Source organism: Blennius ocellaris (genome assembly GCF_963422515.1).
Source record: "Blennius ocellaris genome assembly, chromosome: 16".
Lineage (NCBI taxonomy): Eukaryota > Metazoa > Chordata > Actinopteri > Blenniiformes > Blenniidae > Blennius > Blennius ocellaris.
In genome coordinates, this window is record NC_137665.1 from 20,753,240 (window position 1) to 20,769,579 (window position 16,340).

At 44.0% G+C, this 16,340-nt stretch overlaps 1 protein-coding gene across 1 annotated transcript; it reads right to left on the bottom strand.

The window, feature by feature from the left end:
• Nucleotides 1-213: 213 nt before the first annotated feature.
• On the bottom strand, nt 214-16,064 carry hlfa (HLF transcription factor, PAR bZIP family member a). The gene is made up of 4 exons (XM_080511633.1): nt 15,703-16,064; nt 13,379-13,753; nt 4,473-4,687; nt 214-3,673 (listed from the first exon to the last, which is right to left on the bottom strand). The coding sequence occupies exons 1-4, from the start codon at nt 15,815-15,817 to the stop codon at nt 3,458-3,460; spliced, it is 921 nt and encodes a 306-aa protein (XP_080367759.1). The 5' UTR covers nt 15,818-16,064; the 3' UTR covers nt 214-3,457.
• Between the last annotated feature and the right edge of the window lie 276 nt (nt 16,065-16,340).

A 16,340-nucleotide genomic window follows, 5' to 3' on the forward strand; every position in this document is an offset into this window, starting at 1 on the left:
GGGGATGAATAAAGTAATTATCTATCTGTCTATCTGTGTTCAGCTTAATCTACGACTCCATCAAACCGAGGAGAGCCGTTCATTTCTATACTTAATATTGATTTTCGTCAAGAGTCACTGATAAGGAAAGAAAAGGCTCCTCGCTGCCGCCTAGTGGCGGCCGGAGGCACTGCGGGGAGTCGTGCCGACAAACAACAGCCGTGAGAGACGGAGGAAAAGAATTGGGATTTTATTGGACACTACAAATCACAGAGAGACAGAGGCTGAACAGCAACAACACAATGTGAGCATCCACTGCGCCACCACCTGGTTTCTACCGCTAAACTCGCCCAGAACGGCATTGTCGGTGTTGCCATGACGACGACGGTTGTTGGGGATGTTTTTTGACGGGGGGGGGGGCGAGTGGGGGGGGGGGTTCGGTGACGCCGAGGCGTCGCTCGGCGGCCGTGAATGAACGAAGCCTGACGAAGCTCGAGGAACAGTCAGAGTGTTGAAGGCACTGGAAAACACTCAGAACGCTTCACGTGTCCGGGTGAGGTAGAGGAGGCACGCGCACGCACACACACACACACGCACACACACACGCAAGCACACACACGTGGGTTCACTATTGGCTTTTTCCTGTATACTCACACACTCCCACACACTCACGCTTGGAACTCGGGGCTGGAATGTCTGAGTTTAGTTTTAATGGGCGGAAACAGGCCGAGATGTAAAAGGAGAGAAAAAAGAAGAAGAAAAGAAACTAAAGGAAAAATAATGGAAGTTTGGAACTCCAGAGATGACAATTTTTTTTTTTTTTAAAGAAGAAAACTAAATATATATGCCAATTGTTTAAACATTTGATGTCTAAAAATTTCAAAATAAACGATAGTATTTTTTGTAATAGAATACTGAAGGAAACAAGCAATAGTGTATAAAAATACTGGAAATATTTTTGTTGCTGAAAAAGTAAACAAATAATTCCTTTTTTTCAAACAAATGTAGGTTAATGTCATTTATTTTAAATTGAATTCATGAATTGAATAGAATTTTACTGTATAATTTACAGTTTTGTTGTTTTTTTTTAAAAGGACAAGTTTTTTTTTTTAAATATGAAACTTGTCAATTAAATCAGTCGTTTTATTGAACAACTTCAAACATTTTGTGGTTTTTTTATTGTGCGTCTTTGACACACTGGACACAAACAGTTCATCTCTTGTCGGTCCCATATAAATATTATAAAAGTTCTGATTCAGATCATAAACTAAAGTGCAAAAAAACGTGTAAATAAAAGTATAAAATGCGGGGAGTTTTACTAAAAGTTACGTTAAAACGTTTTCGTCGATTCAACGATCGACGACGTTTTGACTCCGACTCGTCCTTCATTCGGGTTTTTTTTAACTTCTCAGCAGGTTCCGTACGTTCGGAAGAAAGCGAGGGATTATTTGTCATTTCTGGATTCCGAGATTGAGATTAGGAGTTTTCCTCTTCTTTTTTTTTTTCTCTCTTTTCAAAAGTGGAGAAAGAAACGAGTGGAGAAGAAACTTCCCAGGGTCCATCACTCAGGCTCAGGGACCGTCTACACACACACACACACACACACACACACACACACACACACACACGGCTGTAGATTTCCCTTCCTTCATAGTAACGTCTGTTAGCGGAGCGGCTAAAGTGAAGCTAAATGGGGTAACTGTGTGTGTGTGTGTGTGTGTGTGTCGGGGAGGGGGGGGGTAGTTAAGTAGAGGGAGGACTGTATTGTGGGGGGAGGGGGGGGAGGGGGGGGTTGACAATGGCTTTTAAAAGTGTACATTCGCTCCTCTCCAGCGTCCTTTGAGTCCAGCGGGATTATAATCTGGATTAATGCCCAGGAGAGGAAAATGAAACGGTTTTGGGTGCTGCTGTGGATCTCTGTGAAACTACCCACTAATATAATCCTAATATAATCCTAATATAATCCTAATATAATCCTAATATCGTCCTCTAGAATATCAAAATAGCGCGATCCACGTCTCTGGTACACGTCTTTAGTAGATCTCTGAATCTGTTGTGCCTTTAAAATACACCGTTCAGTAAAGGTTTAGGAAAAATACTGTACAAAAAGAAGGTGAGTCGTCCAGGTCCATACAAACGTCTGGTGTTGGTCTGCGCCACACAAACAAACAAACAAACAAACAAACAAACAAACAAACGCTATCGCTTCGGGTTTAACCTCGGTGTCCGACCTCCTGTCGTCTTCTTTTACATTCATGCAGCCGTCTGGAGGAGCAGGCCGGACACACACACACACACACACACACACACACACACACACACACACACACACACACACACACACACACACTGAACAGAAAGAAGAGAGGTGATCCAGGACTCCAGTGAGACCAGACGAGGGGCAGAACCCTGAAAGGAGCCATGCTTGAAAAGCGCCGGACGAGGGGGGCGGGGCCAAACAACAACCAGAGCGCGGGGGGGGGGCGGGGCTAACAAGTTATGTCGACAGAATATAGAGATTTATAGAGATTTATTTATATTTATATATATATTTATATAAAAAACAACAATCTTCCATCTGAGAAATAAAAGGTAGATAAATATGAGGCGGGGAGGAGAGAAAGACCGGAGCGGATTGTGACACGCGTTTAGTGCAGAGGTCAACTAAGGTCGGAGGAGGAGGAGGAGGAGGAGGATGAAGATGTGAGGACTTGTGCAGTAGGTAGTCGGTGTAGCTGTGACCTGGAATTATTGCTCAGTGTCCGAGTCGTGACGGAAAGAAAGAAAGAGCATCTTTAATCTAAGCTGTGACCGCGCGTCTTTTTTTTCTTCTTTTGTTTTTTATAAGCGATGCGAGGAAGAGGAGGAGGAGGAGGAGGAGGAGGAGGAGGAGGAGGAGGAGGAGGGGGAGGAGGAACCAAAACACGAGAACGTGGAGTAAAGAGACTGAAGGGGCTTGAAGCAGCAAGCTTCAGTCCTGATCTCACGTATAAAATCGGTATGAAAGTGAACAACAAACGGCATGGCATTGATTCTCAAGGGGGGGGGGGAGGGAGGGGGGAGGGGGAGGGGGGGGGCTGGCTCATAACTCCTCGAGGGACGTTAAAGGTACAGTACGTCACATTTAGCCACAGAGACACTCGCTAGCCGCAGCCGCTTTGGTCTTGCAGTACCACTTTGTACCACCAGATGGAGTCGCTCTCTGCCGCCCCCCGCTGGTCCAAAGTGGCCCTGCAGACGTCCTGCATTCTGGACCTTTAACGTGACTGTATATATATATATATATATATCTCAATATATATATATATTTGTAGACTCTTTAACATCGTGTGCAGGAAAAAGTGAAAAAGAGGAGCGAACAATTTGAAGCTTATATACCAGAATCATACGGGGGAGGGGCGATGTGTTGTCCTTCAAACGAGGGAGAACAAGGAGTGAGTGGGCGGGGTCAGGGGTCAGGGGGTCGGGGGGGCGGGGCTCACAGCGGCCCGTGCCGGGCCTCGTATTTCGCCACAATGTTCTTGCAGCGGCCGAGCTCCTTCCTCAAGTCCGACACCTCCATGCGCAGCGCGGCGTTCTCCTTCTCCAGGAAGCCGGCCCGGATGGCGATCTGGTTCTCCTTCAGCCGCCGCGCGTCCCGGGAACGCTTCGCCGCCACGTTGTTCTTTCTGCGCCGGGCCCAGTACTTGTCGTCCTGCAGGGGGCGGCAGAGGGAGGGAGGGAGGGGTCAGCGGGGAGAACAGCCAAGTCACGTCAACGGTGTCTTTACTTTTATTTTCTCATTTCACTGATTGAATTCTACTTTTTTTTAATAGTAACACTTTATTTTCTATTCTTTCTTCGTCTTTTCTCTCCTTCCAGGGTTGTTTTACTTCAACAAACATTATAATTCAGGTTAATACTTCTTTCACTTCCTTTATGTTTTAAATTCAGTTTGTTTCACCTTGTAAATTTAAAACTTTGTTTTGTTTAGTTGTTGTATTTTCTGTATTTAGTCCATGAATTGGAGCCAGAAAGTTTATTGTTACTCGTGATTTGTTTGTTTGTTTGTTTTGAGCTGGAGCCCCTGCTACTATTTACAAGATGCGCCGGTCGTGAGAAAACTCATTTACACACATCATTTGTTACTTTTTTCACAAGACTTCGACTCGATATGCCTCAATTCATGTTTTACTTCATATTCATGTGTCAATATCAAAATGCATCTCTTTCATGCTCATATTTAGTCATTTTTATGCAAATTTCACATCTAGTCCAACATTGGTCAAACCAATAAATGGCAGTAGAATCAATAGAATCTCCAGATTCAGCAGCGTCTCATAGAGAAACATGACGTCCAATCAACAGGAGTGTCAACATGGGGACTTCATACAATGGTCCATATATTAGATTCAACTTGTTGTAGACGTTTATACGTTTCACCACTAATCTAATCTGATGTGATGTGATGTCACATGACTCGCCCCGGAGCCTTGCAGCGTGTGGCGTCTCACCTTCAGGTCCTCGGGGATGAAGACCTTGCGGGCCTTCTTGATCATGGGCTGAGGCTTCAGCTCCTCGGCGGAGAACTTGCACTTGCGGGGGTCGAACATCTCCTGGCCGGGAACGCTGGACAGAGCCAGGTCGGCCGGGTCGGGGTCGTAGGTCACCGGCACCTGGATGGACTCGGGGTCGATGGGGCTGGCGGTGTCGCGGGACGGCGGCAGAGCTGCGGGGGGGAGGAGGAGGAGGAGGAGGAGGAGGAGGAGGAGGAGGGGGGGGTCAACGTCAGGAGTTACATGTCTGAGCTGCTTCATGTACGAGACGCATGAGGAGAAACAGGAAGTGACAACAGACTAAAGACTTTACCAAGAATGAAGTAGGAAAAAAAACCTCAGTAAATAGAATAATTGGGGGGAAAAAAAGAAATAGACAAACAATCATGTGACTGAAATTAAAGTCAACAGTAATAAAATAACAAAATAAACAACACAACAGTGTGTAACTGGTATAAAGAGGCTCCGTTATTTGTTTAATGACTTATTTTCTGGCTTTGCTGTTATGTTTATTTGTTTTGAGTGTTTTTATTCAACTTGGTTGTTGTTGTTTTTAATAATCTCATCCTTCATGTCCAAGATAAACGTTTCAGTCAATCAAAAGCACGAATGAATAAATGAAAATTTATTAAATAAATGAAAATGAAAGTCGCAAAAACAATTTGCTGAGAATTATTAGAAATTAAGTGATTCGGTGGGAATAAGATGAGCATTTAAAAAAAAAACTAACTTAAAAAGAAATTGTAATAAAACAAAAAAATAAATACAAATCTAACTTCAAAAAAGAATTAAAATGTACATTAATTCATTGTTAAAATGACCTATTAAAAACACCAAATGGTATTAAAACTAAAATTAACTGAATTCCAAACACAACAATGTTCAGTGAAAAAAAATCATAGTAAATAAAAGTTGTCAATAAAATTAAATAAAGTGGGGAAAAATAACAAAATGATTTAAAACTATGAAATAATCCAAATGAAACAAAAACATGAATGAAAACTAACTAAATCCCTGCTGCTGCCTTGTAAAAAAAAAAAAAAAAGGTAAATATTTTGGTTTTGTGCATGTTGTTCCTGGTGTGTCCACTGGGCGGGGCTGTGACACAATCTAATCTCCTGCAGGAAAACAAAGGCTGTGTGCGTGTGTGTGTGTGTGTGTGTGTGTGTGTGTGTGTGTGTGTGTGTGTGTGTGTGTGTGTGTGTGTGTGTGTGTGTGTTGGGTCACATGACTCCAGGGAACCACATGCTAATCTGTCCACAAATAGAGGGACTGATCCTGCATTCATTCATTCAGAAGCGGAGCTGGAAGCTTCTTAGCGGCTAAAAGTGGCGTTAGCGAGACGCTCCGTCCTTGTCCTAATCACCTCTGATCTCCCAGAATTAACGGCGTTACGGCACCGCGGCGCTCCCCACCTGGTCTCACCTGGTCTCACCTGGCACCGGGGGGGGGAACTAAAAGTAGCGGGAGGACAGGCTGACCTATAAACGGACATGTCAGGTGACGCTTCCTGCTCGCGGCCGCGCTACGTGTCCATGTCCAGCTCACTGTGATAAGGCCTGATAAGGGATGACCTTTGACCTCCCCATGAACAACTCTCTCTCTTCTCACTGCTGACCAAAGGTCACAAACACTTTCTGTTGCCAGGAAACCAAACACAACGTCAACCCACATTCTCGCTGTTAACCGTCCCAAACAATATTTAACCCGGCTTCACACTATAAAAACCATATTTAACCTGACTTCACGCTATAAAAACAATATCTAACCCAACTTCAAAACAATATCTTACCCGACTTCACGCTATAAAAACAACATCTAACCCGACTTCAGGCTATAAAAACAATATCTAACCCGACTTCACGCCATAGAAACAATATCTAACCCGACTTCATGCTATAAACTCAATATCTAACCCGACTTCACGCCATAGAAACAATATCTAACCCAACTTCACGCCATAACAACAATATCTAACCCGACTTCACGCTATATATATATATATATATATATATATATATATATATATCGAAACAGTACTTAATGCAACTTCATGTTATTTATTTAAATAAATTAAATTACCAAATAAAAGAAATAATAAATAATAATTATTAAGAAATAATTAATCAAAATATACCATTTAATAAATAAATGTAAAAAGTAATAAAATAAAAGTTGCTATAATTTTATTAGAAAACAAAGAAATATTTGAGAAATTAGTATTATATATTAAATTATACATATATTTAATATAAAGTCATTTGACAATTCATTTAACTATTTGGTTTGTACTACATCATTTCAATCAATAAATCTGTGCAAATTATTAATTGCCACAAAAATGAGAAAAAACAAGACAAAAAATGAATTAATTATTGCAGATGTATTACTTCCTGCGGGATTGTTTGATCTTTCCATGTTGGTCACGACCATAAAAAACGACACATTCCAATAATCTACATAATTAAGTTTGTTAATCATTTGTTTGTTTTCTGGTGCTTTAATAAAAACTTTTGTTGGATCGTTGTGACAACTGAAGTCAGATCCAGGGCCGGTGATGGGTTCTGCTTGTTCTTCTCGACGAGACGCGAGACGTGTCCTATAATTAGTCCATTAACGTGATCCTGGAGGGTCGTGTCTCTGGACATGCTGATCCTGAACATGAATAGAGGCCAAAGTGTTTCACCACCAGGAAACCAGCAGAGGTTCAGGGTTCTGGATTTATTCACACCTTCTTTTCAAAAGGTAATAGATTTCCAGCTCATTGCTGGAGTTCTACGTCTCAGGTTGATGTTAAACTGCTCCAGCGTCCTGCGGTTCAAAGATCAGCTGCGGGTTTATGTCCCCGCAGCAGAATAAATATGACTTTAGATAGCAGCCATGCTAAACGAGCTGCAAGATAACATGTCGACTTTTTAGAAAAGGTTTATGATCGGAGGCTTTGAATGGAATATATGTCAAATATTTGCCCCGTCCTGATTGATTTACAAACTCTAAATATAGCCGTCTTGATGCGTTTGTGGCTTTAAACGACACGGAGGACTGCAGCGCAACACGCCCTTTGACCTCCGCCTCACTTCCCCTCCGGCCCCCGTGGAAGACCGAGGGGAAGGAGAACGGCCCCGGCCGCGGCGCCCAGCCTCTCTGGGCTGCGAGCAGCAATCAGCTGCTGCTGCGCCGGCGGCAGCGGCGGCGGCGGGGGGTGGAGGAGGAGGAGGTGGAGTGGCTGGTTAAACGAGACCAGGCTCGCTGAGCTGGAACAACACCGCGGACACGTGACCAAAGCACACCCGAGTCCATGTGACGGCGGCTGAGTACAGGCTGTGCTCTGGCTCCCAGTCCAGGCAGAGCCGGAGCCACGGCAGAGGGAGGGAGGGAGGGAGGAGGGAGGGGGGAGGGAGGGGGGAGGGGGAGGGGGAGGGGGAGGAGGAGGCAGGTTCATGCTGTGATGAGCTTCGGCTGCACACGGTGCTGCATGTGTTCGTCACATGGCTCAACATGCTGCAGGAAACCTTCACGTGAAGATGCAGACGGTGCAGACAGTCGAGCTCGGCCTCCGCACACGTGAAACAACAAGTGTAGCCGGTGTTGTGAACCGACACACTGAACCGACGGTCCAACAACAAGTGTAGCCGGTGTTGTGAACCGACACACTGAACCGACGGTCCAACAACAAGTGTAGCCGGTGTTGTGAACCGACGGTCCAACAACAAGTGTAGCCGGTGTTGTGAACCGACAGTCCAACAACAAGTGTAGCCGGTGTTGTGAACCGACACACTGAACCGACGGTCCAACAACAAGTGTAGCCGGTGTTGTGAACCGACACACTGAACCGACGGTCCAACAACAAGTGTAGCCGGTGTTGTGAACCGACGGTCCAACAACAAGTGTAGCCGGTGTTGTGAACCGACAGTCCAACAACAAGTGTAGCCGGTGTTGTGAACCGACAGTCCAACAACAAGTGTAGCCGGTGTTGTGAACCGACAGTCCAACAACAAGTGTAGACGGTGTTGTGAACCGACAGTCCAACAACAAGTGTAGCCGGTGTTGTGAACCGACACACTGAACCGACGGTCCAACAACAAGTGTAGACGGTGTTGTGAACCGACACACTGAACCGACGGTCCAACAACAAGTGTAGACGGTGTTGTGAACCGACACACTGAACCGACAGTCCAACAACAAGTGTAGCCGGTGTTGTGAACCGACACACTGAACCGACGGTCCAACAACAAGTGTAGACGGTGTTGTGAACCGACACTGTGAACCGACGGTCCAACAACAACAAGTGTAGACGGTGTTGTGAACCGACACTGTGAACCGACGGTCCAACAACAACAAGTGTAGACGGTGTTGTGAACCGACACTGTGAACCGACGGTCCAACAACAACAAGTGTAGACGGTGTTGTGAACCGACACTGTGAACCGACGGTCCAACAACAACAAGTGTAGACGGTGTTGTGAACCGACACACTGTGAACCGACGGTCCAACAAGTGTAGGCCGTGTTGTGAACCGACGGTCCAACAACAAGTGTAGACGGTGTTGTGAACCGACACTGTGAACCGACGGTCCAACAACAAGTGTAGACGGTGTTGTGAACCGACGGTCCAACAACAAGTGTAGACGGTGTTGTGTACCGACACTGTGAACCGATGGTCCAACAACAAGTGTAGACGGTGTTGTGAACCGACACTGTGAACCGACGGTCCAACAACAAGTGTAGACGGTGTTGTGAACCAACACACTGTCAACCGACGGTCCAACAAGTGTAGACGGTGTTGTGACCCAACACACTGTCAACCGACGGTCCAACAAGTGTAGACGGTGTTGTGAACCGACGGTCCAACAACAACAAGTGTAGACGGTGTTGTGTACCGACGGTCCAACAAGTGTAGACGGTGTTGTGAACCGACGGTCCAACAACAACAAGTGTAGACGGTGTTGTGAACCGACGGTCCAACAACAACAAGTGTAGACGGTGTTGTGAACCGACGGTCCAACAACAACAAGTGTAGACGGTGTTGTGTACCGACGGTCCAACAAGTGTAGACGGTGTTGTGAACCGACGGTCCAACAACAACAAGTGTAGACGGTGTTGTGAACCGACGGTCCAACAACAACAAGTGTAGACGGTGTTGTGAACCGACACACTGTGAACCGACGGTCCAACAAGTGTAGACGGTGTTGTGAACCGACGGTCCAACAACAACAAGTGTAGACGGTGTTGTGTACCGACGGTCCAACAAGTGTAGACGGTGTTGTGAACCGACGGTCCAACAAGTGTAGACGGTGTTGTGTACCGACGGTCCAAAAACACCCGACTGAGCCGACAGAAGCCAAAACACTCCAGCGTCATCTGAACTCGACACCCACGGTGACGCATGAAACCGCTTTCAGGTTTTCAGACGACAATAAAACCTGTGATGTAGGGACGCCCTACAATCCGAGGACAAGTGTCCCCTGAAGACAGGTTGTTGAAGACAAATTGTAGGACCAGTTGATATTGAAGGAACCAAACATCAAATATGTTCTGGTTATTTAAAAGTACATAGCTGAACCAATACAAGATAAATACATGTATCTACATGTACATAAGATGTTTAGAAGATAATGATTAAATAAGATTTAATGTCCTTCAGGGACCACATCCAGTCCAGTTTCATCCGGAGTGACCAGACTGGTCAAATATTCCTTAATAACCTTTAAATTTACACTTCAAAGTGTTTCTTTGTCGTGGTCACAGTGTTTGGAGTAAAACTGTCGATATTTTTATGAGATCAAAGAGTTTGTACTGAAAATGATACAAAGAAAAGCAAATAAAGAGCCAGAGGCTCAGAACTAGTGAAGTGAAACATAAACTACTGGAGTACTACTGGACAGGTTCGACTGTGTTTTCACTTCAGTGACTCCAAACATTGGATTCGACCAAATATTGTGGACGTTGATGCAGGAGATTGACGGGTCAGATTAGGATTAATTCAAGCTGATTTTTGCCTCAATTTGAAACATTTTTCCCTCAACAAATGACAAATAAGCTGTGAACTTGTCAACAAACTACAATTAATCGTTACTTTTCCTCAAACGCTCCAATTTGTCCTTTATTGTCTCCAAATGTTTCTTTCTTTTTCTGCTTCTGCTTTGTGTGGACGACCTTTGACCTTCAGTTATGTTGTTTTATTAACTGTTTATAAAACTTTATTGGTTTTAATGCGACTATTCATCAGTCCCCTCGCCTATCACAGCTCCACATTCTTTAAATCTCACATAAACACACGTGTTTGTTTTTCTTTTATTGCCCATTTTACACGTTTTTACTATAACGAGGAGCATTTATTGTTCCGGTTATACAACACAATTATAAGAGCTGATTTAGGAACAAAGCAGTGTGAACCGTCAGTCTTTATCTATTATTCTAGTTTAACAACATTTAGTTGATCCTTCTGTCGTTTAGAATAAAACACCAATTAAATTTTATGAATACGTTTTATTGAACATAAGATGCTTTAAAGTTTACGTCTTGCTTTGGGAAATTGTGTTATTAGTGGGGTTTTTTCCCTTTTAATAAGAATTTCTCACATTTTTACACCTATTTGACAACTTTTTGATATTAATTACAAAGGGAGTCCTTTCAACTTGAGGATTTTCACACTTTGAGGAAGTGTTTCTTATCATTTCAAGCCTTTAATTTGAGGTATTTTCACAATTTTTCTGAACGTTTCGACGGATTCTTTTTGAGAATTTGAAGGAATGTTTGAATATTTATTTTGAAAAACTGATCACCAGCTCCTCTGCTTACCTTGTGGTATTTTCAAGTATTGTGTACGGCGAAGCATTTTTATTTTATGGCATTTTAGGCCATTTTCAGATTTGTTTTTAAACCTTTCTGATATTATGATCAACAGTCTTAATAAATGTTTTGTTATTTAAAAGCTTTTTCTTACTAATTTCACTTTTAAGATGTGAATTTGATTTACTTATTTTTTTGATCTTTTTTAAATTTATCGGATATTTTGCATGACATTTTCATATTTGTTTTATTTTTGATTATTTGATCTGATCTTATTATTATTTAATTCTCTTATATTTAAGAACAATATTCTGATATTTTTGACGATTCTCTAACATAACGACTATTTCAAGAGTTAACAGCATTTTTATTTACATTTCAAGTAATATTAGAGTGTTTCGGTCACTTTCTGATGGGTTTTCATCAGTGTGTTATTTCTAGAGGATTTTAAACGAGGTTTTACTGGAGCGGACACACGAGGTGAAATGAAATCAAAGAAGAGCTCCAGTACAGATGCAACCAGGGATCAAATATTAACTGTTGACACTTTTAAAGTGTAGAATATCAACATATAGAGAGAGTTTCGGCTTTTCTTCACCTCAACGTCAGTTGATATTTGTCTAAAATGAAATGGTGACTTTCCAAGTGAACAATGAGAGACTTGAGCGTCGCCTTGTTGTGTTTTGGCCGGAGTTTGTTTGATGAAGCGCAGACGGTGTGGGCGAGCCGTGTTGACGCTCCGCCGTCCAGGTTTCCTCCTCCCCGCCCGTCTCCACGACGCGGCGGCGTGCTGGGAGGAGGAAGTGTGAGCGAGGTGGCGCTACGCAGCTCCCCGACACCTCGCCCACGTCTGGCCCCCGGGCCAGCGGCTCCACTCCAGACGGCCGAGACGAGCCGAGCGCCGCAGAGTCAACCTGCAGGATTCTGACCGAGTCCACGTAACGACACTCGGGCCCCCGCCCACTCGGGCCCCCGCCCACTCGGGCCCCCGCCCACTCGGGCCCCCGCCCACTCGGGCCCCCGCCCACTCCGCGCCTCCACGTCCAAAAAACAGCGATCCCACTGACCTTCTGGAGGATGGTCATGTTTCGGATCATAAAACTTCTCAATTCCGCCACTTCAGACCAAAACATCTCGCCGATTTTGATACTTCAGGCCTTTTCGAGTCCATTTTTAAACAAACGTATGCGATTTCAGACTTCCTTTCCACAAATGTTTTGACAATTGTGCTTATTATCTAATATGTATGACTATTTGTCAATATTTTTGAAGTATTTACTGGCAAATTGTGCCGATTTCTACAATTTTTTATACATTTGTCACATTTCGGAACAAAAAAAAAAAGAGTTTTTTTCTGCGACAAACTTCCTTCGTTTTCAGTTATTTTTAAAAAATATTCATCAACAATACTGATTATTTGAATTTATTTATTTATTTATTCTTTTTGTCATCACCTGATCCTGTTATTTTAGATCCATTTTTTTTTTCAGCTTTTCCTCTGGTTTTAAATCCATCTTCTTAAATGTATTAGAATGACACAACATGTTGTGATAGCTCAGATTATTTCCCGACATTTAAAAGTCAACAGTAGATAGATTATTGAGGCTATGGCCACGCTGGAGGTCCACCTCTTTGAAGTTATTTAAATCACTTTATGGAACAAAATGAAGTCTCTCACACATTTTAAAGCCTCTGAACACTGAAGACTTTCTCTCTGCTCGGACGAAGCCTGATCGAAATAAACAGCGGCTGTTTTTTTTGTTTTTTTAGAAGAAGAAAATGGGTCAAATAAAACAAACATTCTGCTTAAAGAGATCTAAAATCACTGCGTGCTTTGATAAAGCCTTTGTTAAAGAGAAAGAAAATTCTGCTTTTGTGGACATATTTGAATGTATTCAGGCCCAAAAAGCACAAACGTCCAGCTGCAAACAAAAACAAGGAGCTTAAATCCAAACCCTGCAGGGAATTCCTGCTGGATCAGAGAAAACCTGGCAGGAAATTAATGGATCTGTGTGTGTGAGTGTGCGTGTGTGTGTGCGTGTGTGTGTGCGTGCGTGCGTGCGCGCGTGCTGACCTGCGGTGCCGGGGCTGTGCAGGCACGGCTGCGGCGCCATGCCCGTGTGGACCGACGTGGTGGCGCGGCTGCTCAGGTCCACCACGGAGGGCGTGGCCGGGGCGGGAGGGGGCGTGGCCTGCCGCAGGGCGGCGGGCTGCGGCGCCACCTGCGGGGGGGATGCGGCGGCGGCGTCGCTCTGCTGCGCCGTGTTGGCGGGGATGCCGTTCTCCGACAGGAACTCCTCCAGGTCCATGTACTCCAGCTGGAAGTTGTCGCCGTCGTACGGCAGCGTCTTGTCCCACAGCGTGGGGCCCAGGAAGGCCGACTGCGGGTGGCTGGCCGCGCTGCCATCGTCCTCCAGCTTCTTCTCCTTCTCCTTGTCCTTCCCGAAGCCTGCGGACGACCACACACACACACACACACCGTCACATCACATCACATCACCTGCTCCGCCGCCGGCGGCGGGGTCACGACCATTCAATTTCAACCCATCAATGCAGGGTCAATACAGTGAAACCTGCACCATTCCACCCTCAACATACAGATTTATTCCCCCACATTTCACCACTGAAGTGTGAATTCTCCAGTGTCAATGAGGTTTTTTTTTGTGATTCGCTGAAAGACAAAACCAAAAACTTCACTCATCTGGTGAAATTTCCCCACGCGAAGGTAGAAAACCATCCAAAACCATGTGGCACTGAAGGTCAAAAAGAAGAATTTGAAATGTCTCGTGGTTACACTGTTGAACGTTTTCAGTCTAAATCCACGTGATTTTAACTTTTTGCAAACAAAAGTTTCGTTATATACAAAGTCTTTCCGGGAACAAGTAATAACATTTTTTTTAAAAAGAAGTTATTTCTGTCATAAACTATTCAGCTTCATTGTCGCTTTGGCAGGATTTAAATAGATGATATTCTAAATTTGACCATGAAAAAACTACGATCAACACACTTTTTATGTTAATAATGGAGGAAAATGTAGGTTTGTTACTTCTGATGTTAAATTCAGTGACATTATTTTGAAAATATCTCACATCAGCTGAATTTTATCAGCCCAAATGACAGTTTTAACTACAAAACCACTTTAAAGAGGTTATTGTGCTTTAAAAAAAAACAAAAAAAACAATAACAATGACTTCAAGCTGGAATTCTGCCAAACATATTTCTTAATTTTCACTTTAAAATAATCATTTCATTAGTTACTACGCATGACAGAAGCTGGTTTTAATGGTTTAAAGGAGCCAATGTAAAAAGATAGAACTCAAAAATAGAAGTAGAACTATGTAAACAAATGTACTTTTAAATCATGAATAATACAAAGGAACAAACGTTGATTTACTTTTTATGATTTAAAATTATTGCACCATCAAGGACACAATTAATGAATGTTAGTTGTTGTTACACAATCAGAAAAATCTGGATTTCAAATATTTTAAGTCCATTCATGAAGCTAAAAAAATGGTTATTTCTCATTGTAAAGTGTTATTATGTTATTATGTAAAGTGTTATTATGGTACACTATAAAGGACAATCTTTTGACTTATGTTCCTATGTTATTGTGTGATTTTGCATTTTATGTGGCAAAGATTTTAAATCCTCTCACTTCAGATGGATTTCAATGGATTAAGCAGAAACCTTCAATCGAAAACCCAAATAACAGAGGATTTCAAAATACACTTTCGTTTGGAGATGTGTTATGTAACACTCCAAAACACCTCACATCCAACTGCATTTTAAATGTTTATATCAGCATTGTAACCACAAACAAATCATAGCAAAAAATTATTAAATATTTCCAGTTATTCTAGGTTGTGAATGGCGTTTAATTTTTCATAAACTGTCTATAAAATAAAAAGAAATCTAGATTTTAATGCTTGAAATTTGAAATTTCACGAATAAACAAGCACAGCATAAGGATATAACGGATAAAACAGGAATATTCACACCGGAAAGTAGATTAATTGGGGTAGAAAAATATGCTTTTATTGGCGTTTAAATAATAAATAAGAACAGTATTTATGTTGACAAACAGAAACACGAGAAACGACGCCCTCTGTCGGTGGCGGGTGGTATCGCTAAAATAAATCCCCCAGAAGAGGTTTAAAGGTTAAAAACGGGATAAAAAAACAGCGATGAAATCAGATAAAAATGTGAGGAAAAGCGGGTTAAATTAACTCGTGAGAGGCGCCGGATGTCATTCGACACTTTCCACGTGAATCTCGGTGAGAGAAAAGCGGGTTTCTCTCGCTGAGCTCCGGGGCTGTTTGACAGGGCGGCGATCGCGCTCGGCTCCCCCGCAGCAGACAGCCTGCGCGCGGGTCGCGGCGGCGCGGAGAGACGCACCTTCATCGTGGTGGAACGGCAGCTTCAGCGGGTTCTCCAGCAGCGACTTCAGCACGCCGTGGGTCGGCGGCAGGAACCCGGGGTTTATCGGGAGAGGTCGGGCCATTTTCTCCATATGTCTTCAAGGGTCAGTTGGGGAACGAGGTAGAAATTCCTCCTCGCGAATGGTTGTAAGACAAAATAAAAACAAACAGAGAAAAAAAAAATGGCGGGCGAGCTGGTTGAAACCCGCCGGTCTCTGACGGTCCGCAGCTCCGGGGCTCTGAGGGCGTCGAGGCTCCGCGCAGCGGCAGCGGCAGCGGCGGCAGCAGCGGCGGGACGGTGAGCGGCTGGCTGTCTGGCTGGTTGGCTGTCTGGCTGACTGGCTGTAGTCGGGGCTGGCTGGCCAAGAGCTCGGAGGAGGAGCGGGAGGACATGGAGGGGGAGGAGCGGGAGCGTCGAGAGGAGGAGCGGCCGGAGGAGGAGGAGGGGCAGCGGGACGGGCAGCGACACTCCGCCGTCCATGTGCGGAGACGGACGCTGCTGACGTCAGAGCGAGGGGGCGGGGACTGTGGTGCGTTCAGAGTGCGTCGGGACGGACAAGCGCTTCGCCGATCAGACTGTGATGCTTTCCATGACACTTGGAAATATTCTTCTTC

Excerpts from the sequence above, each read along its gene's own strand:
- hlfa (XM_080511633.1), bottom strand. The coding sequence starts at position 15,817 with ATGGAGAAAATGGCCCGACCTCTCCCGATAAACCCCGGGTTCCTGCCG. Across the intron at positions 13,754-15,702 it reads GCCGTTCCACCACGATGAAG|GCTTCGGGAAGGACAAGGAG; the intron begins GTGCGTCTCTCC and ends GGTCGTCCGCAG. Across the intron at positions 3,674-4,472 it reads TCATCCCCGAGGACCTGAAG|GACGACAAGTACTGGGCCCG; the intron begins GTGAGACGCCAC and ends CGCCCCCTGCAG.